Raw genomic sequence first — 18,275 nt, 5'->3', positions numbered from 1 at the left:
CAAATGTATTCATATCATATAATTCCCACTAAGTGATCAGTAAGTGGTGACAAACAGTGTTGTACTATTTCTCCTATTATAAAAGGTGTGGGAACGTCTGTACATCATTGCTTCACCTTTCGCAAGACAGCATGAGCTATTTAGTGAGTGAATTCAATAACACTACCTAAGAAAAGCTGTTAAGTTACAAGCCCTGAATCCGCGAAGGTAAAGCTAACTGAAACATTCATGTTTTATTATAAGTGATCTGGAGTGAGCTTAAAGCAGACTGCAAGCCAAAGCACACAATATCTGAACACAGAAAGAGTGAACGACAGATATGGGGGGTGACTTTGAATGTGACTCATCGCCAAATATCCTTGTATTGTTTTCCACTTCCTCTCTCTTATTTCATGATTTAAATGGCACAGACAGATGCACACAGAGGCTTGTGTGCATCTTTACCAAAACTGCAGCATTTTTTAAGAAACATGGTGGGAAAAATGCTCCACTCAAAGATTTCATTAAATCTCTTGTCAAGCAGGTTTCCTTTCATTATGTGTTTTAATTGAAAAGAAAATAGGCTTCTAATTGTTGTTTTAAATAGCCAGGATTACTGCAAGGTGACAATTATGAATCATTTTGATCTGTCTTCCCAGAAGAACCAAAATATTTTAAATGCATATATGTGCCAAAGGTTTCTGAGAAAAGATGATATGATGAAATACATTTTGTAAGAACACACCAGCATATTGCTACTCTCCTTCTAAAACCTTGTATCTCCATATTTTGTGATTTTTATTTGACTAGGTTTCGCAAATTTCTAACTAATAAAATGTATGTAAGTGCGTGTCAACTTTGACAACACAGTATTTGATCATTTAAAAAGTACAATGTTTTTTCCATTTCCTAAAAAAACTCACATTTGGACATCCGAGGTTTTGAAGGACAGCGACAATATGCTAAAAGCCACAAAACTCAAACTGACTATATGAGGTCTTCAATTGATTATATAATGAAGAATGAAACATAAGAGAAGCTGCGGGTAAACAACACGGATACACAGGCCTACTACTGTGACACCAACAGTTCATAATCCTAAAGTCTCAAAGCAGTTTATGGCAAAAATGCTTTATGATATGTTGAATTTGATACCTAGCAATATCGCTATCAATGCACAGGCTGAACAAAACCAAGAGTCCAACCGGGCAGCAGGAAATATGCAAGACCAAAAAGAGAAAGACAAAACAAGCAGAAACAGTCAGGCAACAGAAACAGTCACAAAATAAAAAGCATTCAGATCACACAGGTTAATAAACACAAGCAAACAATAAAATCGAGCAAACTGGCATTATAATAATAGAATCTGCAAATAATAAATACAACAAATATAACTAAATGCTTTTCGATATACAGGCAAGGCCAAAGATGGAAATTCTGGGCTTCCTAACAGTGTTTGAAGCAGATTTGGACCACTAGTATTGTTCACACATTTCACCCCACAAGCTACAGCCCTGTGTACAATGCGGCCTATTGAATTGCTGTGTGTCATTTGGTCCACTAGATGTCTCTCTTGTTCTCTGCAGGGTTCTGCACTAATGGATTTATTCCTCCTACTGACAGTGGCCGGCAGTGACTCATGTTCATTCCCTCTCCTGAATTCTAAACAGCATGAGTTTTGCAGACCTTTCATGCATACTGTGCTATTGACTGCAGACATAAACCCATTTAACAGGCTAATGCAGGTGTGTATTCTTGCATGTTGGGGGCAGAATGCAACATCGGGTTTACAGACTGTAATGTCGAAGGCAAGCGTGACGTACCTGCTGGAGCTGTGAGAAGATTTCAGGTATTTCGCAGATATGATGTTCAGCGACAGAACAGCATCTGCAGCCGCATCGTCCACTTCTGGTTTATTCCTGATTCGACCTACAACAGAAAAATCAGACGGTTGACACCCTACGGCATCTATAATACACAACAAACTGACAGTCCTTGTCTGAGATGCAGCTTTTTCAGTATCTGGGACAGCGGTTTGAAGAACTTACCAACCACCAGCTCTCTTACATCTTTCCAGTACAGTTCACATCCTTTCTCGTGAATTAGAGTGACTGTAATTCTGCGCTGGATGCCCTGGGAACAGAGACAAACCATGTTACCACAAATAACAAGAAGCAATCATTTAAATGATTTATACACCCTTGGCCAAGGACAGTGAACACGGGCTAAACTACAGATTTATACAGACTGCAGACAATATTTCAATATGAACAGAGCAGAGAGACAGAAGAACATTGAGTCTTTGGAAAACAGATGCCCGAATACAGCAATGTTCAATTGAATATTTCATGTGTTAAACAGCTTTTTGGAATATGGCTTGCTGTATTCTGTGGTCAAATATAGAACGACTGCAAACACATTTACTGTGTCTCCATTTGCCTACTTGTGGACCATTGTGCAAGATTGTATTGTGTTGTAACACGTAGTGTTAACAGGAACAGGAAGTGCTTCTGGACCAGTGCTGTTTACATCTTGAATGTCTAAATGTCTTAATGTCTAATTTTGAACAGTATGCTATTTAGGACGGCTAGAATGCAAGTTGGGACATATTCTCTTTCTTCACATACAGAAATAAATACTTCCATATCAGGGACTTAATGTACAACTGGATATTTTCACAAAATAAACCTCAATACACATACCTGGTGCAGTAGGTAGGTGCCGTGACAAGGAAGCCCCCCTGTGTGATCCACCACTGCTGGAATGTATCTAAAATATATAACACAGAATTTATAAGGATGCAGCTCAACCGATGAATTAGCGCATTTACCTGATGCTGACCCAATACATTTGGTCTACTTACTCTCCAGTTGGCTCCAGTTCGCTGATCTCAAACCAGGCCAGCAGGTCATACTTGCTCACACATTGACCCAGGTTGGACTTGGTGATGGTGTTGAGTTTAGTGGCTGCCACTGCAGGAAAAGTGAAATATTAATAAAAATGGAAGAAGCCGGAAATGCAATCAGGCTGCATTGAACTCTTTTTAGCACTTAAAAGCTGGTTTCTATTCAAATCCTTCGAGCTTGACAGATAAACACTGAAAGCATGAGTCATGTATTGGGGAGAAACACAAAGAACTGGTTTAATGGAGGGCTATTTGGTAGACTAAAAAATCAGCCACAAGCAACTTCATTCCATCAGATGATCAAGAGAGCCTGATGTATAAAAAAGCGCAGAGGTGGTACAGGACATCCCATTGCAGTCACGCCCCTGAGGTGGCAGACAATATCATTGGGAAAAAGCTGTGAGACGTCTTAGAATCACACATGGAAGAAAACCCCTCGGCTCCCATGAGTTGAGTGAAAAATCAGCCTGAAAGATGTTCTTTGAGAAGTAGCAAAGCGGAAAACACTTCAACGTATTCAATTAGCACTACAGCTCAAAGGATCGCTCTGACAGGAGAGGGAACACAAAACAGCTGCCGTCACGATGTAGATCTATCAACCATGGAGGAACACTAAAACAAACAACAGCTCAAAGACAAGCTCTAATCCAGGAGGGACTGGGAATGCCTACGTTTGAAGACACAAACTAACTTCCATGGGATTTTCAAGGGATGTGGATGGAGAACGGGTAACGACATTGTGTGGCATTTATAGTGTGGTTCTGTGGTCAAAAGAGTCTCAAGGAAACCTCATGGCAGCATATCCTAGCCAAGACCCGCCCACTTAAACAGAAAGACACCAGGTGATTGACATATAAAGCAACCAAACCCAGTCAATCAGATTAAAACGAACTAGATGGACTGTGGGCGGCCCTTGGACATGCTTCCGAGGCTTCCAATACAGCACAATCTACTCTGCTCTTACATGAAGCCTTTGCGGCTCTGTACCAACCGTGGTGTTTGGCCATTTTGAGAACCGGGCTGTTGGGTACAGGGAGAAAGGGGAAGTGGGCGAGTTGGTCTGCCCCATCCTCCAGAGTGGCGACGGCCGTGGAGGCCAGCGCGTTGGCGTGCTCTGAGAGCGTGTCCAACACCTGGCCATGCACGTAGCCGCTCATCAGGTACTTGATCAACTCAATCTTACGTGCATGGTCTGACAGGAGGACGCCGGGAAAGAAAGTCCAGCAAGTGTGGATTGAAATGAAAGAAAACAGAGATTAAATCAAATGTATGTGAGGAATGGAAATGAAAGGGTGAAGCATATTGTCACTGTCAACACTATTTTTGGGTTAAATATGTGCAAAAGCCACAAACATAAAGGGTGACCAATAGAAAAAAAATATTAAAAAATAAATAAGAATCATCAAAACTGGATATACGAGGTTTCCACCTGACAGCGACAATATAGTGGCCCTAAAAAGTAGATAGACACTTAAGCCACACCTAAAAATAAATGCTACTTTAAAACATTTATAGTAAAGAAACCACAAACAAAAATTATGCACATAAATATGTTAAAATGATAAAACAATATTTATAGACCTCTACAGATGGTTCAACGCTGGTCAAGCACTTCATGTTTCAGTTACACAAATATTTGAATAAAATACAGAATATTTATAACCAATTTAAATGATTGTATGTAAGACAAAATATAAAAAAGGCAAATAATAAATAAATAATAACTAAAACCAGAAGTGTCCCTGGACAAGTGTTTATAACTTGCAAAGTGGTCTATGGTTCAAAATGTATTTAGACATATTTGATACCAAAAAATAATCACACATTTTTAAAGGTTTCTTAAGTCTCCAAATACTTTTTAAAGCCGATTTACTGTGTAAGAAAGACATTTTATATTGAAAGAGGAGAGAACATGCTGTTCCTTAAAGAAGATTTCATAAGACAGGTGTTGAAAGACGCTTTCATACACCCTGCCTCTACGATCTATATATCACAAGAGCTCTACAGCTTTTTCAATTATCTCCATCCTAGCTGTAGCACCTCCAAATTCATACACTGATACATGTGACTCTATAAAAGACGGACAGCTTGAGGTAAGCCGTCAGATCCGATGACAACTCAAGGTTGTTCCTTTTGTTTTATTTTCGTTTCAAGGAGAGATTTGCTCCCTATCAAAAAACACAGTCTGAACCGACCCCCTGACAGCAACATCTTTCAAATGTTGATATAAGTGATGTGAAGCTCTTTCGAGAGAAGATAACCGTAAGCCTGAGATAACAGCATCATTTAGAAGTGTGAGGTACTGTAACTCCTTGTTAAATGAGTCATGTAATGAACTACAATAATAATTAGTAGGAGATAGAGCTGTATGAATGCTCCGGGCAAGGATTATTCAACTGCTACAAATAAGCTCTCGAGCTGAACATTCATGAACGTTGTAGTGTTCCTATGAAGACAAATTAAGTGTCTGTTTTTGAGGAGCGCTGTCGGTGTACCTGGTTTAGACAGAGGCATGGGTGGGGGGTAGTACTTCCTGGAAGGCTGAGACGGGCTAGAAGAGAAGCAGAGAATTGAATTCGATTTATGAAGAAATACAATACCCAACAATGGACCCGGTTTCCTTTCCAAATACACATTCCTGGTTATACCAGAAAACAGTATGTTACCTGACCACTTCCTGTCCGTGAAGGTGCAGCGGATGCTGTTGGAAATGGCCGAACACCTCAAATACAATTGGCTTGGTCTTTATGTATTCAATAAAGGATTCTGTCACCTCCACTGAGATCTACACAGGACACACCAACATGGCATATTGAGAGCACATTCATATATGACAAATGATGTGTTTGAATTAAAATAATCATCAAACCTGATAAAATGCTTTAATGAGAACAGTCTGTCAAGTCACTTTAACGTTCACCTTCTCTTTTTTTCCTTAAATGTCTCTCTCGCTCCTTTAAGCACTTACATTCTGTACGTGGTAGAAACCCAGCGGGGAGCCTTTTCCTGTGTTCTTCAGCGGCTCGGTGCTGAACGCCTCATCGTGACGATGGAGGAAACTGTTGGCAGCACGAGACGGGATTACTGATGGAAGCGTGACTGTGCGTATGCGTGGTGTGTCGTGCGTAGATGTGTGTGCTCTGTCTCAATAAAAGCCCATGAGACGGGAAGGGTTGCCATGGAGACAGGCTTACTCACTTGAACTGGCAGAAGATGTCTGCGTACTCGTGCGGGACTCCGCTGGCCTGCAGGACCGTGACGCGGAAGGTGAAGATACTGCCCACCTCCAGATGATCTGCCAAACTGTCGCCCAGCTTTATGTCCACGTTGTTGAGCTTTAGATCTTTCGGACAAAAAAAGCACATTTATAAAAATACGTATGTATAGACCGTTTCATCGGATGCACGCGCACCACACCCCCAGTTAACTTACAGATTGTGTTTGCCAAGTGTCTAATAATATAACTATTTTTATTTAATTTATGTTCATATTAATTTGTATTATTATTTTAATTTTTCATACTTGTATTAAATAAATGATTTGTAGTCCTGTAGCATTTAAGCAAACCATTGCATTTAAACATTGACATCTAGTGGTTGAGCTTGGTATCAGTCTAAATTCAAAATATTGGAGAGAAAAGTTTAGCCAAGAAACGTTTCTTCTCAGTTTCTTTTGATTGTTATAATATATAAATAATCTAAAGGCACTCTATTGTTTGTGAATGTGTACCGGAAGTTAAATTTGGGTAACAAAAGTGCGCATATATATATATATATATATATATATATAGACAGTATATACACACACACATAAATAAGAGCTTTACTTAAACAGATTTTTACACAGTTATGGTCAAATTGTTTTATGAATAATATCGTTAGACCTTTTGATTTTTTATAATCTTCAATATAAATTATAATCTATCATTTTTATATTTTATTTAATCACACTTTCCTTTATGCAAGCACTGGAAACATACAGAATACCTTCTATATATTAAAAAGCCTCACTTTGCACATCTGCTTCCACAGCCTTTATATAACTTTCTATTGGCCGGGTATAAACCACTAAAATAAATCTAGAAAAGATTCAGGTCACTGAATCTCGGAGCTTAAATCAAACGCGACATACCTAAACACAACAGCATCTGTCCACATGCGTAAGCGATTCTTTTGACTCGGACTGAACAGCATTTTGCAGAGCTCTGGGTTTGCCAGCTGGCCTGTGCTTTTACACTCACCCATGTCATTTATTCTGTTCATCTCTTCCGAGGGGGTGATGACCTCTGAACTCTGACCTTGGCCTTCTACAATTCTCAGCTCCTCCAAAGAGAGCCCAGAGCGTGTCATGACCACAGAGGAGAAATCACTCTGGATGGAGTAAGTGTGAAAGAAAAATAAATGCCAACAAGACGATTTGCTCTTTAAATTTAAAGGGGTCATATGGCCCGAATATCGCACTTTCACATTTTTATTTCTCAATATACTTTATTTGGGAATACATGGGTTGTATTACTTGTCAAAATGCTTGAGTACCTTTTTAAAATATTCATCATCGAATGAAATCTTAGCAGTGCCTGACTGACGCACACCAGATCCATAATCAGGAGCTTCTTCATCCGCTACAACAAAACAAACACAGAATAAAGACACACATGCACAAAGAAATGCAAAAAAAACATGCGGGTTATATCAGAGTTTAATAAAATCTCAGTCAAGTATGAATTCATTAATTAATGCAGTGCAGCGCTCACCGGCGATGGCTTGAACCCCCACTCGCAGGAATCCTCGCACCTCTCCCTTCTCTGTTACTATAGCGACACGGTGCACCAGGGGCACAGGGTAAAGCAGGTTACTAAGGTACACGAAGGCTCTGGAGAAAGAGGAACGGCTGTTATAAAAGTGTTACGAGTCTAATTACCGTTTCAGACTGCCACGCATACACACAAGAGGAGAACATGTCAGAGCACTGAATGTATTAGTATGGACGGAACATGAGGTGATTTAAAACCCTCTCACAACACGGCCGTGAGTTCACTTTCATTTCACTGATTGACACCACTAGAGATGAATGAACATGAGTGACGTGCCATACACTTTTACCAAGAGCTCATAGTTAAGCAATAAATACAAAACTAAGCAACAAAAGACAAACAACAAAAACACAAATGCAAAAACATTTTACTGTATTACAAATTCATATTTGAAACATTACCTATAGAAATGTGGGCTGCACTTTCGATTACAGTATTTATTTTGCATATAACTTAATTACTTAACCAACAAAATCTTTAATAAATTTGTAATGATTCTTATGATTATAGTAATCGCCTTCAGCATGTAGAACGTGACTGTAAAATAAGGAGTCACTGAAATGTATATATAAATACAAATTATGTATTGTTAATGGAACACAGTGGACTCAATGCATTCATATTTTTTGTGCTTGGCACAAATCACTTGGAGAGAAAAAAACCCAAAAATGATCTTATGAGTTTAATTATTATTATTATTATTATTATTATTACTCCTGTATCTGGCTATAGAAGGTTTCAGCGTCCGATGAAACAGTCTGTAAATAGGCTTAAATAGCCAAACAAAAACATTTTTGTCATCAAAATACTGTTGGATAAAATGCATCTGTAGTTTGACAATGCAGTAAGTCCTCAACAGTTCTGTGATGGCAATTTAACATCCTGTGGAACGTGGCCACCTCTTTTCAATTCTAAAGTGTGCCCAACACTAAATGTATGATTTGCCAAACATTGTTGCATGGATAAGCAGAAAACATGATATTAAATAAAGTGAGTATGGGTATATAGTAAGAGACTGAGATTTTATGTTTTCTGGAGCTAGGGAGAGCGCACAATCTTTTAATGGAATGAATATCAGGAGCCGTTTGCAGTCTGTATGCTCCTCCTCCCCCCTGTGGGCAGCCTCAAGGCCAAGATGGAGTAGAGCTATCAGTGCATCGCATCAGTGATGTCACAATGACGCAGGTCCTTTTACGCCTCTGCATCGATTCAGACTACGTCCCCTCTATCATCTCTCTTGTATAACAGATAGAAATGAAATGCACTGATGCACTGAATTAAATGAAAACCAAAGAAAAAGAATACAATGGCATTAAAATGAAATAAAAGAACACAATTAGTAAACATAAAAGAAAATGAAAACAATGCATGAGGGGTAATGTAACACCAAACCAAACAGATGAAGGTTATTGTAGGTTGAGCTCTGATATGTGGGGCAATTTGGAGAGTTGGAGGTAGTTTGTGTAGCTTTGTGAGTGGTTTCTGTCGTCAGCAATTCATTAGCTTTTATACAACTATGATAACAATAAAAGACAATTTATGACCTCTCACAAGGATGAACAGTACATATTGAACTGCGTAAGGGAAGGGATTTCTTTTCTATACTGGCTTAACTGGTTTTGTTTTTTGTTTTTATTGGCACAGAAATCACAAACCTACAGTTCAATTTTTTTTAATGCAACTAAAAAGATGCTGGATGACAACCAACAGCTTCACACTGAGCTCAACCACCTCTCACTCTTTCTCATCTTAGTTTTTTCCGAGCAGTGGCCGCCACCAACCTGCCCACCAGGATGAACCAGGGGGAGCGGTCATAAAACGGGTCCTGCCCATCACTGAAGATGTCGGAGCCCTCTTCTGTTCCAGCATCAGAGCTGGTGTCATCTACAAAGGCTTCGTCGTCTATCAAGTCCTCCATCTCGCTTTGGCGTTCATCAGCCAGCTCTGTGATCTCAGAGTCGCTGGTGGAGAAGGTGGGTGAGGGCGTGCGGTCTGCCAGATGCTCGTTCACGCAGCCGTGAAAAATAGGTGAGCTGAAAAAGTTGTGTGGGTAGGACGCAGTACAATGAAGAGTTTATAGACATCACAAAACAATATCACATAACAGGTACATGAAACAGGACTTCAGGGTTCCCACACTTTTTGATTTAGACCGTTTATGCTTACTGGATAAGAAATATGAAGAATATTTTAAAAGAAAGTAAACAATTTCAAGCGTCTACAATTTTTTAAGGCAATATTTAAGTTATTGCTTACAAATCTCCAGGTTTTGCATGACTTTGGGAACCCTGACAACTCAAAATTTGCTTTGTTTGATGCATATAAACAAACCTTTTCAAATTTATAGAAAGCCACAAAAACAAAATGTGAAAATAAGTAAACAAATACATTTGCCTTGTCAAACAATTAATCGCATCTAAAATAAAAGTTTTGTGCTTCCATAAGACATATTTACATGTATTTATTATATTTACCAATAATTTAAATGATTTATAAATGTTTATTCTTTTTTTACTTTTCTTAAATATATGTATGTGTTTATAAATAAAACATATATATATATAATTTGACAGTGCGGTTTGTATATATACGTAATACTGTATATATTTATAATCAATTATTATGCACAGTACACAGAGATAAACTATGTAAACACAAACTTTTATTCTGGATGTGATTAATAAATAACTAAATAATTTAATAAATACCTTTAACAAAAAACAAAATAACAACAAGAGTGTCACATAACTAAAAACATTTAATACATAAAATTCCATATGAAATGAACATGAATAATTACAAAATAAAAACGTGCATTATTGAAATAAAACACTACCCAACAACAGAGGTGTTGAAAATAAATAAATACACACGACCCCAAAATTTTTTAATGGTTTTTAATATGAATATAAAAATAAAAAAGTGTATGACAATGACTAAACAAACACAGGAATGATTTATGGGCCTTCCCTTTTACTAAACAAAACATTTAACACAAATATAAACACATACATAATCAAGGCAAATAAATAAACTTCAGTGCATTTAAAAGACGTAATATAAAAAACACAAGGCACAGGAAAAGATTTCATGACTAACGTACCTCCCAACCAGTTTAAACCAATGGAAACGGTCGTAGAACGGGTCACTGCCAGTCAGGGCACATTCTCCATCCTCTTCCTGATTGGACGAGGCCATCTCCCCAGCTCGATCGTACATTTCTCTCATCTGATCCAGCCTCTGCCTGCAAAAGCAAGACAGAAAAGTCCAGTGAAGAATGAGCTTATAAGGAGGAAGTGGCCCAAACGTGTTTAAAAGGAGTTAGGCTTACTTCAGCTTCTCCAGGGACCAATAGTGAGTGGCTCCATTCTTCAGGTCTTGGACCTCTACAGCCACCACGGTTCGAGGGAAAGGCCTTGCGTCACAATCTTTTTCCGGCTCTGGGGGCAGCAGCTCCGGGGGCAGCGGAGAATACAGTGTGTCGGTGAGTAAGACAAACTGGAACTGGACCTGTGAGGAGACATGAGGACGGGGCTTTGAGCAAGACACTCTTTTAGGTTAAGTTAGGGATAAATCCATAACAGCAGTGTCTCACAGATACACAGCAGGGGTCTTATCAGGTTATACACAGAGGAACTGAGTAAAAGAGACGTATACAAACAACATTTAAGCAAATCAGAAAATGAAATTGACAAAATTGTGTGCTCTTTCTTGACATCTGTGAGACAGCAATTGCAGTCTGTCTGGTACCAAGACAAATATAGCAAAATGACCCACATACTGTTACAGATCAATTATTTGTATATCCATCAATGTTTTTCGATAACACTACAGTGCTTTACCTTCTTCTTGAGCTCCACGCTGATGGCATTGGCTTCTTTGAGATAAACAGCATTGCCCCACAGCTGGTCTCTGAGCGAGGTGAACTGATGGTATCTCCACTTTCTGAAACCCCACTGGGCCAGTTCATACTCGTGCTGGGTCCAGGGCACTTCAGCATGGCACAGGATATATGAGACGTATGAATATGTGGTCAAACAAACATCAGGCCAGTGATATACAGTGACTGACTAGATTTAGTGCTCTAGGAAGTGTTCTTGGATTGACATCGTTGTAAATCCTGGAACAATATTACTATCCACCAATCGGACTTGAGTAATAAAAGTTACAATGCTATTTAACTCCAATCCTAAAGACTAACCCTTAAAAGTCCAGTGTATGAAATTTAGCGGCATCTAGCAGTGAGGTTGCGACTCGCAACCAACGGCTCACTCCACCGCTCACCCATCCCTTGAAGCACACAGAACTAAGATGTCATTGCGTTTTCGCGTCTGCTGAAGGAGATAACGTATTTACGCAACATGTTCTGTAGCACGGTTTCTCCGTTTAGGGCTACTGTAGAAACAACATGTGGATAGAAATAGCTCAGAGTTCTATCTAAATACACATCCTAGGGATATAAAAACATAACGCTTCATTAAGTAAGATCTTTATACACCTCTGAAGACATAGTTATGTATATTATATTGCATTTCTGTCAACAGATCCTCCAAAAATGTCACACTGGACCACTAAAAATCTAAGAGAAATACATAATAGGTTGATGTACAACCCCTTTGTCCTGTCCCTAAAATCTAATTGGCTGATAGGAAATGTTCCGAAAAAATGTCAGAATAAGCTGTGTGTCGATGAACGAAAAAGCACCATATAAATAAATCTGAATTGAAATAATTTGCACATCTTGCGACAATTGGGTTCGTGTAGTGTAATGAAGGAAAGAGTTTTAACGCACTACCTTCATCCTCTTCCTCCTCTTCTTCCTCTTCATCGGGTGTCTCTGCGGCCAGTGAGCGAGTCTCCACCTGTTTCTGCAGCTCTTGCAGTTTACTCTCATAAACCTTTGAGAAGGTGTGATGAAGAGAGAGCACAGGCGACATCAGCCAATCAGAAGTTGGTTCCAGAGAGCCACATGTCACATGCAAGACCTTAGTACTGATGAACAGACGCTTACTGAACCACACACCCTGTCTGATAGATACGACTGATGTCATTCGCTCGCATCTGTACTGCCAGGCAATACACTTACTGTTTTTTATTATTCATTTAATTTGAATTCATCAGCGTTCAAATTCGTAAATTAAGGATGGCTCTCTACTGCCAGCAACACAGCATGAAAATGTTTTTACTTTTATCTAAATGCACCTTGCATTTTACTACATTTTACATTACATTTAACAGAATTTACTTGTCTAACACAGAATCTACAGTCTCAAACCGTAATTGTACCACATGCAGAAGAAATAATATTGTCTTTTTAGAGCTACTCTAACTTGAAATTATATATACCGTGCAGAATAAAACTTTCCTCCAAATGTATATCATTACGAGATCAAGACGGATAATGAGACGAACATGACAAATACACAAAAAACATTTTAAAATCAGTGACAAAGCAGTGAAAGTTAAAAGAAATTTGTCTCAGAGCGCACACAGTCATTATATTTCAAACTTGTCCAATTTATTTCAGCCATTGAAATCCGATGTTCAGCAAAATTCACAATGTAAAAGAAATATTAGTAAACTATCAACAGATCTTTGAGCACTAAAGATCATATGTTGCACAAAATTGCCCCCAAAACAGGTGGCACGTGATATTCCCACTGCGTATAGACGAACACTGAACAAACACTGTAACATATACCTTTAAAAAGACACAAATACATTGTTCAGTTGACTTTATACATTATCTTGGCAGCACCATATATAACCGTACATCACTGTTATGGTAACATTGTTTATTGTAGCTGGGAAATAGCATGCCTAGATTATCAAGCAGTTTTCTACGGCAGATCTGAGTTCAGACCTACAACTGTGCTATGGAGACAAGATTTCTAAGTCACTTGTGTAATGTAATGTATAAAATGTATTTCAAATTAGCTTCCAAAAACCTCCTTTAAGGTGAATGAAAAAGAAAACTCTATCATTTACTCCTCACTTGCTTGCCCTCTTTTTATTTCAAACCTGTATGACTTTCTTTCTTTCACAGTAGACCAAAAAAGTATTTTGAATAAAGTTGGTAACCGAACAGCGCCATTCGCTTCTATTATATAGATGCAAAACCAATGCAAGTCAATCAGTGCCAGTTACCAAAATTCTTTAAAATATATTTTTTGTGTCCTGCAAACAAAAGAAAGTCAAACAGGTTTGAAATGACATGCGGTGAGTAAATGATGACAGAATGTTTATTTTTGGGTGAACTATCACTTTAACATATTGTCCCACCTACGACATTGATTCGAGTCAATGTTGTTGAGACTGATCTAACAAAATAATGATGTAACATCAATGAATTACAACATTTTAACATTAACAAAAAATTCACACTTCACCGTTAAAGCAAAGTCCTGCTTTCCTTACAAATACAGTTTTAAGATTTGACAAAATAAAATGATCTAAATGTATATCTTTCCTTCAGGAGGGTGTTTTATACAAATATGCTTCACTTAACCAAACCCAAGGGTTTAAAATAGAAAACAAGGCAGTATTTCTAGCAACGAAAGCATTCAAGTTCTGAGTTCATATGAAATTGTTCAAGAATGGACTTCTGACCAAGTTGGCCAAATTCATGTGCTTTGGTAATACATAGCTGGTACAGGGTCACAGTTGGGCACAGTTGCATAATAATGTGAAGGCTTAAGCAGAAAAATATTACAAAGCCTTACGTATAAGAATGTCCTTTAATTCTAGTGATTGATTAGATTTTCTGCACCTACAATCTTCTCAATGGTAAGTTCAAATACAAAGTAAAACGTTAGGTGGTATTCCATAAGGAAGATGTGAATTCAAGTTAAACAAGAAAATCCCCAAAAATGTCATCATACACCTGTCTCGCAAATCTGATTTGTCCTTCAAGGCTTTTCTGTCCCTTAACCCATGCATACTTTTTAAAATTAGACTTGGAAACCATGAAAACAGCCCTGTTAAAGGTCTTTCCATTGGACGTCTCTTCAGCTCACTGTGGACCCGCTAAGCACACAGCAGACATCAGAAAATAACTGCGATTCTAATCATGTTGCGATCGAGAAGGACAGCAGAGTGTTCTAGAACACTGACTCCATCCCGTGGGAACAGACTGTTTCACGAAAAAATAGATGCAAACCACGCTCCGAAGCAGATCATTCATAGTGCTGCTCAATAACATGCCTATATGGACATGGATGTTCTGTGTCTATTGGTCTGTGCTTAAAGTAGATCTAATCTTTTCAAAAGGATGGCAGTTCATTTATTCACAATCATGACGTTCTAAACCTATATGGCTTTCTTTCATTAGTGGAACACAAGAGAAGATATTTTGAGAAATGTCTCTGTGGTTTTGTATCCATACAATGGAAGTCAACAGGAGCCAATGTTGTTTGATCACCAACAAACAGTTAATTTCGTTTAAAAACAAACAGGCGTGGAAGAATATTTTGCATTAAAAGAGTGATTTAGATTAAATAAAATTCAATGTTAGTGTTTTGCTTATATATTGCTATTATTTACATTAGGAGATTGCGAAGCGAACGTCGCATTTTACTTTGACACATTAGTGAGTCACTAAGGCACTTTTTAAAGCACATCTTCATAATACTTTACTCATCTACAGTCGGAAATAAAAAGGCCTTTGTTGTCAACTATCATATTCAACCGTTAAACCGGAAGTACCAACCCAAGTACCCCAATTAAAATGATTTGTATAAAATGCAACAGTAAAAATGTCATTTGCATCTACGACATTCATTGAGAAACAAGAAGATAAAATGTTGGCTGTTAACCTTGTGATTCCAGCATTTACTGAATATGTTGTCTATGCACCTTAAAGGCATAGTTCACCCAAAAATGCTAATTCTGTCCTCATTCACTCACCCTCAGATTGTTTTAAACCCGTATACATTTCTTTATTCTGCTAAACACAAAGGAAGATATTTGGTAGATTGTAAGTAACCAAGCAGATCTCGTCCCCCATTGATTATTTTCCATAATATGGTAGTAAATGGGGAAGAGATCTGCTCGGTTACGGACATTCTTCCAAATATCCTGCTTTGTATTTAACAGAACAAAGAAATGTATACAGTTTTGGAACAATCTAAGGGTGTGTAAATGATGAAAGAATTTTCATTTTCGGCTGAACTATCACTTTAAAGGGACAATTCACCCAAGAAATAGTGTTCTATAATAATTTATTCACAATCATGACGTTCTAAACCTATATGGCTTCCTTTCATTAGTGGAACACAAAAGAAGATATTTTGAGAAATGTCTCTGTGATTTTGTATCCAGACAATGGAAGTCAACAGGACCCAATGTTGTTTGATCACCAACATTCTTCAAAATATCTTCTTTTGTGTCTCTGCAGAAGAAAGAAAGTCATACAGGTTTTGAAAACACGAGGATGTGTAAATTAAGATACTGACAGAATTTTTGAGTGAACTATCCCTTTAAATGCATAAACATGATTGTAAATATAGTGCTACTTCAACTTAAAATTCAAGTAATTTTTAAATCGTAACAATCTTGGACAGTCTTTATGAAATGTTTTAGTGCAGTGGTTATTCCTTGCTTAGATCAACTCAGACTGTCCGAACCAGCAGCAAACAAGGTAAACTGAGAAAAAACAGTGTTAAAGTAGGGGTACTTTTAAAATCTGTGATGGTGTCTTCAAAATATTTTAAAAACAAAACAATACACAATTAAAATTTTAACTAAAGTTAATACTACAGCCAAGAATAGATGTATGTCTCCCAATACTTCAACTAAATGATTATTTTATTCATCAAGTCTCAAGAAAACTGTTCCGAGACTTTGTTGTGGCTTGGACACCTTAACCAGCCTACTTATTGCTTCAATCCATTTGCATAGCTAACATAGATGGGGGATCATACTGTTAATTCAAGGTGCTCATGAAATGACAAATCAATGAATTTGGATCAGCAAACCATAACAGGTTCAATTTTCACCAAGTGAGTTCGAGTTAATGGGGACAAGCTGTCCAATGCTGTGATGATTCTCTGTGAGTCTATGAAGTGTGAATTGTAGTGTCATCTAGTTCTATACACAAATCTACACCCTTAGACGGCAGTTTCCTGACCGCCCTTCAAATTGGGGGCGGACATTTGCCTACGCAAGCGGGGTGGTGTGTGAAAGTTGTTGTGGTGCTGATTGGGTGGGTAGTGCTGGTAGTGGTTGCTGGCATCAGTATTGTAATGAAAGAACTGCGGATACTGATGCTGTGGATAATGGTGAGGTTGGTTTTGGTTGTAGCGTGGCTGGTAAAAAGCTTGTTGGGGATGGGGCGGCTTCCGGTTCCCAGAATGTAACGACTCTGAGTCCGAGGATCTCTGGCTGTTGTTGAAGGAGTTACTTCGGCCTCGTTCATGGAGTTTTTGGCCTTGGTTTTGCCTATTATTAAGACCCTGCTCTAGGTCTTTGCTTTGACGTGGACCCATGGGGCTGGGAAGGGTAGGGTATGACTGGATGATGGGCACCTCCCGTTCTTTCGATTCGACCACTTCGTCTGTGTTCTCCTCTTCTTCAACTGCTTCTTTGGGAACTTTCAACTCAATGACCTGTTCGTCTGTAATAATGATATGAGTGCCGGGGGTCCATGAGTTGCGATGTTTTGGGTTACTCTTGAAGGGGAAGCGAAGCTTACGATCTTCAGGAGGGATGAAACGATGGGGCCCGTTTTGCCTTCGGAGCTGCTTGGATATCTCTTGTTGCTGGAGGTTCTTCAGGCGTATCTGTTCTTGGCGCATCCACTGTATACGTCCACGTTGAAACGAAGAATCATTCTCCATCATCTTGGACACCTGCTCATGTGATTGTTCACCATCAGGGTTCTCTTCAGGATCTTTACCTTCGCTGGAACTGCGGCCCCTCATCAGTCCACGATTTCTGGGTTTCTCCTGAGCCTCGTTGGAGATCAACGGGATTACTTTTTCCATCTTCAGCATTTTATTCCTGAGAGCTTTGATTTCCTCATCCTTCGTGTTGTTCTGCTTTTTAACCTCATGCAGGATGTCTTCCAACTTGTCTATGTGCACCTTCAGGTCGTCCATGTCTGTTACACCCCGCCCGTTGGTTATGACATCCTCGATTCGTTCGTCCCCAACCCCTACTGTGTCCCAAACATCTCGTGCGACGGCTCTCCAGGAGTCTCGCTCATTCGGGTCTTTCTTGTTATAGGCAGCGCACAGTTCCTTCATTTTCACTATAGCCAGAGCTTCAATCTCTTGACGGGTGTGACGGAAATCATTGAGGGCCACTTCGTAGCAAATTTCTTTGACCGCCTGGATCTTTAGATCAGATATGGTCACCCATTTGGAGTCTTTCGTGAGGCGACGATGCTGAGGGATTTGGTACATTTTGACCGGCTCTCGTCTTTTACCGCTGCTGGGTAAGCCACACTTTTTAACTATGCTTTGAAGCTTGCTGGGAGGGAGTTTCTCCCGCAAAGACGTGATGAGTCTCCAGCTTTCTTCGCACGACCTCTTATCAGAGTCGTCACCACTATCAGAATCGCCGTCCTTAAGAGAACAA

At 38.9% G+C, this 18,275-nt stretch overlaps 1 protein-coding gene across 5 annotated transcripts in view; it reads right to left on the bottom strand.

Moving 5' to 3' along the window:
- The window catches only part of kif1b (kinesin family member 1B), a gene marked incomplete at its 3' end in the record, with an annotated part of 56,728 nt that overhangs the window by 5,787 nt on the left and 32,666 nt on the right, over positions 1 to 18,275 (bottom strand). For 3 of the 5 annotated variants that reach the window (XM_079477353.1, XM_079477356.1, XM_079477354.1), the window contains exons 21-35: positions 12,493 to 12,595; positions 11,540 to 11,688; positions 11,029 to 11,207; positions 10,801 to 10,941; positions 7,638 to 7,756; positions 7,420 to 7,505; positions 7,125 to 7,254; positions 6,083 to 6,227; positions 5,853 to 5,943; positions 5,551 to 5,669; positions 5,380 to 5,435; positions 2,843 to 2,951; positions 2,682 to 2,748; positions 2,028 to 2,112; positions 1,803 to 1,908 (exon numbers count right to left, since the gene is read on the bottom strand). In XM_079477353.1, the coding sequence (XP_079333479.1) occupies positions 1,803 to 1,908; positions 2,028 to 2,112; positions 2,682 to 2,748; positions 2,843 to 2,951; positions 5,380 to 5,435; positions 5,551 to 5,669; positions 5,853 to 5,943; positions 6,083 to 6,227; positions 7,125 to 7,254; positions 7,420 to 7,505; positions 7,638 to 7,756; positions 10,801 to 10,941; positions 11,029 to 11,207; positions 11,540 to 11,688; positions 12,493 to 12,595 (1,685 nt within the window). Of the gene's footprint in view, positions 1 to 1,134; positions 1,162 to 1,802; positions 1,909 to 2,027; positions 2,113 to 2,681; positions 2,749 to 2,842; positions 2,952 to 5,379; positions 5,436 to 5,550; positions 5,670 to 5,852; positions 5,944 to 6,082; positions 6,228 to 7,124; positions 7,255 to 7,419; positions 7,506 to 7,637; positions 7,757 to 10,800; positions 10,942 to 11,028; positions 11,208 to 11,539; positions 11,689 to 12,492; positions 12,596 to 13,201; positions 18,263 to 18,275 lie in introns of those variants that run through there. The other 2 variants (XM_079477352.1, XM_079477355.1) reach the window with 2 other exon arrangements.

This window comes from Barbatula barbatula (genome assembly GCF_947034865.1).
Source record: "Barbatula barbatula genome assembly, chromosome: 17".
Lineage (NCBI taxonomy): Eukaryota > Metazoa > Chordata > Actinopteri > Cypriniformes > Nemacheilidae > Barbatula > Barbatula barbatula.
The sequence above is the reverse complement of the archived record's forward strand: the minus strand, read 5'-3'. Positions and strand labels throughout refer to the sequence as shown.